At 36.7% G+C, this 7,694-nt stretch overlaps 1 protein-coding gene across 4 annotated transcripts in view; it reads right to left on the bottom strand.

The window, feature by feature from the left end:
• The window catches only part of LOC131161999 (bifunctional aspartokinase/homoserine dehydrogenase 1, chloroplastic-like), an 84,038-nt gene extending 77,465 nt beyond the window's left edge, over positions 1-6,573 (bottom strand). Inside the window, exons 1-2 of one of the 4 annotated variants that reach the window (XM_058118087.1) lie at positions 6,462-6,573; positions 4,786-5,072 (exon numbers count right to left, since the gene is read on the bottom strand). In XM_058118087.1, the coding sequence (XP_057974070.1) occupies positions 4,786-4,907 (122 nt within the window). In that variant the 5' untranslated portion in view covers positions 4,908-5,072; positions 6,462-6,573. Of the gene's footprint in view, positions 1-4,767; positions 5,267-6,461 lie in introns of those variants that run through there. The other 3 variants (XM_058118085.1, XM_058118084.1, XM_058118086.1) reach the window with 3 other exon arrangements.
• Positions 6,574-7,694: the final 1,121 nt, after the last annotated feature.

Raw genomic sequence — 7,694 nt, forward strand, 5'->3', positions numbered from 1 at the left:
TGAAGTTCATTAGACAACTGGGTCAAATGGAAACTTAATCACAATGATAGGTCTCTCCCTCTAGTTATAATATATGTCAAGTACAACACCCTTACTAACTCTCACTTATTAACATAACAATAACACACTAATACTACTAAATGACTAAAATACCATTAATAATCCCCCTCAAGCTGGAGAATATATATCATATGCTCCTAGCTTGTTACAAATAAATATAACACAAGCATCCCACAAGGCCTTAGTAAATAAATTAGCAAGCTGAAAATCAAGTTTCACATGAGTGGTGGTAATGAGCTTCTATACAAGTTTCTTAAGAACAAAGTGACAATCAACTTCAATGTGCTTTGTCCGCTCATGGAAGACTAGGTTGGAGGCAATATGAATGGCAGCTTACTCCATAGAATGAAACTGTGGAAAATCTAGTTCTTCCAAGATGTTCTTCAACCAAACAAGTTCACATGTAATGGGAGCCATGACCCTATACTTTGATTCGGCACTTGACCTAGCCACCACAATTTGTTTCTTACTCCTCCAAGAAACCAAATTACTACCAACAAAGACATAGTACCCATTGTAGATCTTCCATCGAAAGGTGACCTAACCCAATCTACATCAATATGTCCCTAAATACAAGTGTGACACTGATCCTAATATAAGAGACCTCTCCCAACTCCCAAGTGCACCTCTGAGATATTACAAGATAGAAATTACAGCATCCCAGTGACTTCTTCTAGGAGAATCAAGAAAATAATTCACAACACTTGTTGCGAAAGATATATCCCATCAAGTGACTATGAGATAATTCAAATTTCCAACGACCCTCTAGAATTGTCCTGGGTTGGGCAACAAATCACTCATATCTAGCACTAGCGTACTTTTAGGATCCCTAGGTGTATCAATAGGTTTGGATGCCAACATCCCAATCTTATCTAAAAGATCAAGAACTACTTCCTCTGTGACAAGACAGCTCCCATGCAAGATCTCAATACTTCTATATCCAAGAAGTACTTAAAAGGGTCCCAAATCCTTGTTCTGAAACTTAGTTACACAAAATGCTTTAGGCCTTGGATACCTTGATCATCATTAGCAATCATCACAATATCATCCACATACACAATATGCATAATCATGTCGGATGGAGTATGACAATTAAACACAGAATGATATATTGCATGCCATAGAAGGCCAAACTCAATACAGCATTGAATTAACCAAACCATGCCCAATGATATTTTTTTAAACCATAACGACTTCTTGAGCCTACACACTAAGACTAACCCCCCTACACAACAAAACCAGCTGGTTGCTCCATATAGACCTTATACTGAAGATCGCCATGTAGCATTCTTCACATCAAACAGATGTAGAGGCCAATGACAAGTGGTGACTAAGGAGATGAACAAACATACTAAGGCAAGTTTGGCGACATGGGAGAATATGTCTAAAGAATCCAAACCATACACTTGAGTATGGTTTCTACAGGTGGGCCTTCAATCAAGCCACGGAACCATCTGAATTGACATTCATGATGTGCACCCACCGACAACCAACCACAGACTTATCAAGGGGAAGAGGTACCAACTCCCAAGTATCATTATCTTGTAGCACATGTATACCTTCTATAATTGCATTCCTCCATCTTGAATGGGACAAGGCTTCAGAAATAGACTTTGGAAAAGCAATAAAAGACTGAGTACTAACAAAACAACAATATGAGGGTGACGAGAAATCATAACAAATAAAATTAGAGATCGGATGTGGGTACGACTACTTCACATTTTCAAACAACAATAGGGAGATCAACCACATTTGGGAAATAGGCAAATTTGACGAGGGAACTAGAGGCGTAGAAGTGGAAATTAGAGGAGGTTCTCCTCCTTTGAGTCATCAGGTGTACACCTATTAATTGGGACGATCCAAGCGGCAAGAAGGACTCAATCTGGATGAAGATGTAGGATGACTAAGCGGAGAAAATAGGTTAGGACCCGGAAGGCTAGGCAAAGGAAGGGACTTATCAAGGTCAACAAAACTCAAGTAATCATAATAGGATGGTGTAGACTCAAAAAAAGCGGTATCAACAGAAACAGAGAATTGATATAAAGCGAGGCTATAACATTGAAATCCTTTGTGAGTATAGAAATGACCCAAAAGAATACATTTGATAGCACGAGGATCCAACTTGTCCGTTCTTGGATTTAACTAATGAGCAAAGGACACAAATCTAAATATATGGGGAGAAAGGGAGAGCAAAGGAGCCTTGGGGAAGATAAACGAATAAGAGATTTTACCACCAAGGATAGAAGGTGGCATTTTATTGATGATAGAGCAAGTGGTGAGCACAACATCACTCCAAAAAACTTCGGGGGCATTCATTTGTTACAATAGGGTTCAAGTGACTTTGAGAATATGTTTGTTTTTCTGCTCTACAACTCCATTTTTTGTGGAGTGTAGGCACAAGATGACTAATGGATCATGCCAAAGTTAGTCATATGGATAATGTATTTAATGAAAGACCGTTCTAAGTTGTTTAATATCTTTTGTGCCTTCTGTTCTCAAATGAGGACTCAATTTGATATGCTAGTCCAAAAACTTCATAGTAATAATGTTAAGGAAGATTCTAGGAAGATGCGTACAATTCATACAACTTTGAGTAGGGTGATATTTTTGAATGGTTATGTTCATAACCATGTTTGCGTGGTGAACTTAATAAGGCAATTTACAAAAGGAAAGAAGATACCAAGACCTACAGTTACAAGGTTTGCAATAGCCTTCATCACTTTTCGTTCTATACAACTTTAGAAGAACAACTTGAGGAAGATGTTTACTTCTAAGGATTGGAATATTAGTAAATGGACAAAGTAGGTGGATGGCAAAAGAGCAGCTAATACTGTTTCAATGCCTACCTTTTAAAGTACAATTGTTTATGCCCTTAAATTGACAAGCTCACTTGTTCGTGTACTCCGTCTAGTTGATGGGTTAAAGAAACCTGCAATGAGATATATTTATGAAGCTATGGATAGGGCTAAGGAAGTCATAGCTAAGGCTTTTAATAAGAGAGAGAGAGAGAGAGAGAGGATAAATTCAAAGAGGCATTTGAAATTATTGACACAAGGTGGGATGCCAACTTCATCAACATTCAAACCCCAACACATTGTGCAAGATGAAGAAATCATGATTGGTTTGTACAATTGCATTGCAAGGTTGGTGTCATCTGTTGAATTGCAAGATAAAATTTCAAATGAGATGGCAAACTACACAAGCACTAAAGGCCTCTTTGGAATTGATATAGCTACAAGAAAAGGGAAGATAAGCGCACTAGGTAAAGTGGCTACTTAGCTAGTAGTTACCTTAGTAACTTTAGCTGGTAACTTGGTGTTTACGTGCATTTTTACTGCCACTTTATCTTTAAAATAATTTTAGCTACTTAGCTAGTAGGTATTCATTTGAAATTTATTTAATAATAGCGGAACGGTGGATCTCATTTGGCTGGTCAACCCCAAACTTGCAATAGTTTGCTGCAAAACTTATTAGCTTCACATGTAGTGCTACTGGCTGCCAAAGAAATTGGAGCATATTCCAACATGTAAGACAAAGATAGTAGGATATTGTGGATTAAAGAACATATACTGCTACTTTTTTTAAGAATCCTTACTATGTTATTTTTTACTTCTTGCAGCTTCATAGCAAAAGGAGAAATAGGCTGGTCCAACAACACTTGAATGATTTAGTGTTTGTGAAATATAATCAGACTTTGAACATGATACAACAAGCATAATATCATTGAATACAATCCCTGAGCAAAATCTTCTTCCCCATAAAAAACTGCGAGCTTTCCTTTCCAACCAAATACCCCACCAAACAGCAAATAACCCAACTTCCACAAGGCTAACACTTCTTTACTCCAACCAAAAATTTAAAAAATAAAAAAAAAAAAATCCACCACATCCTCCACCAAGTCCAAGTAATCATTGTTTTCTCCAAAAATTCCTCTAAGATGGAATAATGCAAGAACAAATGAGAGGCAAATTCAGAGCTACAAAGTAAAGAATGCACATATCCGGAGATAAATCCTTAGAATGCCTCCTTCCGTGCAACAGATAGCTGGTGTTAGCTCTATTAAGAACAACCAGCCAAATAAATGCCTTTGTTTTATAAAGAATCAAGAGAACTCTCTGTGTCTGCATAACACACCACCTGTAAAGTTTAATCCATGACCAGTAAAGATTAGATTCAGGTACAGCCTCCACTGCCACTGTCAGCATTTGGCACGGTCAGATGACCAGATACTGCTGAACAAGTGCAATGACTATACATTCCATCCTTCATACAAGCAAAAGAAAGAATGCCGACTGTCACAGCAAAAATCTAACTCGTTAATGATAATTTCAAAATGCTAAACCACCAAAAAGAAAGAAACTAGTCAAACAATAATTACAGAAGAAAATTCAGAATAGAGGACTTTATCAATTAGTAACAAGGCGGCAATGAAGGAAAACCAGTTCTCCTTGGTTGCTGAGAAAATGTAAGTAACTAAAAGAAACTTGGACCTCAAGCTTTTAATTGTTCTTATTATTTGAAACCCAATAAAACTAAAACAAAACCCGGCTATGAAGAGCCTAGCGCAACAATTCAGCAACTTGAGCTGAGCGCATTTGCTCTCTTTAATCGCGCAGAGGCAGATAAGAACATAAAACAGATTGTGAATTCAATATTATTCGGTTTTCCAGCTTTTTTTTCACCAACCAAATGGAACAAATCTAGTACCTCGAGATTGAAAAATACCGCAGACGAGAGCAGGCAGGGCGTCCAGAGAGACAGATCTTCTCGGGATGAGACTTCGCATCATGCGACAATGCCTTGGACGGGACGTAGTACAGAGGAGAGATCGAAGAAGAGAATGCCATGGACAGGAGCGGGGGCGTCAGAGAGTGGTTAGGCTGTGTGTTCGGCGGCTTCGGTATGAGACGAGCGACAGCAGCGGTGTGATTGCTGGGGGAAGGTTTGGCTACAGTCGCATCGGTGCAGCCGTGTTTTGCTAGCCTCCCTTTTTTACCTTTTTTTCTATTTTCCTAAGAAGGCAAAGAAGAATATATTAGTTGAAGGGAAACAAACTGATGCAGAAAGAGGATTATGTCCTCCTCGTTACTCCTGAAGTTCAGTTTATTAGCTTCTACATTTCCTCCCGCAAGATGTTGCAGGTGAAGGTTGGTTCGGATTGCCAGTAGCTTTCCCACAGGCTTCCTCAGAAAACCACAATTAAACAACATATGATTTCTAATTTCCAATTTGACTAATAAAATGCAATGTAAACCAATATTTGATTTGCATTTTGACATATTGTCTATAGTTTTCATGTGTTCCAAATTGCAACCCTTGTCTCTATTGGGAGAGGACAGGAGGAAGTTATGGATGTGCTTGGGTGAACATCGATTTGATCCAAAAGGTTAAGTCTATTAGGTCTTGGATCCAACCATGTATATAAGTTTCTACATCCACTTTGATTTTTTAATGTGGGATAAGTTTACAAGTGGAATTCTCATCCGTTAAGGTTAATTATTTATCGATGATTTCAAAATTAGTTTCAAGATTGGGAAAATTAACATTGCTCCATTTTTTAACTCTCAATTATTTTTGAGTTCAAAATCATTTTTAAAAATCTAAATTCTCTGTCCCAATCCTGAATTTCTCAACAAAAAAAAAAAAGAAATTTTATCTGAATTTCTTATTTGTTTGAAATCATTGATGAATTTTGAAAAAAATTTAAAACTTGTTCTATTTTTTGTCCGAAAATCGGTTATCAATTGATATTATTTTGACATGTAATTTTAATTCAAATTGGTTGAAATCAATTTTCCAATTTAATTCAGTGCCCATTGAACCCAAACCAAAATCCAAACTCAATGCAAGTTGAATCTAAACCAAGACCCAAATTTGAGACAGCTCAAATCGAATCCAGGCCCAAACGATATTGAATTCATTTTTTTAATTTGAAAATAGTAATATCATCCCTGCAACCTGCAATCACGAGGGGGGAAATCACACCCTTCGCAAGCCAATCCCAACGCATCCTTCCACGCTAAGGAATGGCGCCTCCCTCGCATTCCAATCTCTGAGCCATCCTTACCATTAAGGAATGCCACCACTAGCTCTTCCAATCAATTTTCAGAAAAATTGCCTATAAATAAGCCTATCAACGCATAATTGAGGGGGGGATCTGAATATTGAAATCAAGGATTGTGATGGGAGAGAGCCAAGGCTGGAATTTAAATTAAAAAAAAAAAAAAGAGAAGAGGGAAAGCTGGAACATTCAATCTGAAATTAAAAGGAAGAAGAATATAAGTGAAATTTGATCCATACACATAAGTTAACCATTTTCTCTCTCCATATTCATTTATATTCTATTTTATTTTTTGTTTCCATAAAGAAAAACATCTCTACTGCAACTAGCCCTACATCACCTTTGATGTCACCAAGCTTTGCCACCATTGTTGTCATGCCACCATAGAGTCGTCACCAATGTGCTACATAGTTGCTGCTACTACAAATCCCTTGCATGTTATATTTACAGAGAGAGAGAGAGAGAGAGAGAGAGAGATGAGAGATGCTAATGGAGAAGGACGTAGAAGCCAAAAAGGCTTTCTTTCACTTTGGTGTAAAAGCATGTGTTGATAGTGTTTTGGGTTTCAGAAGATTCATTGGAGACTTGTATTAGTATATAAATAACATTATGTGCTTATCCTTTATCATTCTAGCATTGATTCTTTAAATTCTTTTACCCAAAGAATCAATGTGTGCTTCTGACATCTTATTTGACCAACGATGGGACAGTCGAAAAATTTTAATTTCTTAGATAGGAACCAATCACCGTCCTTCCTTAGGTACAACTAGGTAACTCATCACCTCATATACTAGATTTGTTGAGGGGAGAAGAGGTCCCCATTGATAGGCAATATAATAATGACTATTGGTCATCCTAATGGGTCATGTGATAGTACATTTGATCAAATGTCGCTTTTCAGATCCTAGGGTTTATTTAAAGCCTTTCTTCAAAATTCTTTTACAATTCCTAAAATTACTAGCCAAACAATATTTAAAAATATTTTTGGATAAACACAAGGTACGGTGGCAATCATTCTTTAGGTGATGATACGGGTATTGATTCATCAATATCACCTTCCCTACGCACAATAGACTTCTAAATCCATTTTCTTTGGTTCGCAGATCATCTTTTCAAATCAAATGGTACTCTCTCTATTTTTTCCATAATAAAGTATGATGGCGACTCCAAATCTCTTCAATCTTTTTTGCCTCCAATAGTGAGTTTGCCTTTTTCTAATAATAAAAAATCATTTTTTAACCTTGTGTCACATACATGTAGCGATAGCTTAGTGACTCCGCTAGAGACATTCGAGAGTCAAGCTATCTAATCTTGTGTTTACCTTATTAAAAAATGATTGGTTGCTTCATACTATTTTTTTTCTTTTATTTATAGAAAATTTCTTATTGTATTCCTGTTTTTGTTTTTGAAAATTGCTTATTGTATTCCTGTTTTTGTTTATGTTGTATATACTTGTATTTTTATAGTATCTTATTTAATGTCATTGATTGTTGGATTATATTTTTGAGTATGTACTAAATGTTGTTGATATTGGGTTTAAAATTGGTTTTCTCCTAACACACACCTCACCAAC

Source organism: Malania oleifera, chromosome 8 (assembly GCF_029873635.1).
Source record: "Malania oleifera isolate guangnan ecotype guangnan chromosome 8, ASM2987363v1, whole genome shotgun sequence".
NCBI classification, from domain to species: Eukaryota; Viridiplantae; Streptophyta; class Magnoliopsida; order Santalales; family Ximeniaceae; genus Malania; species Malania oleifera.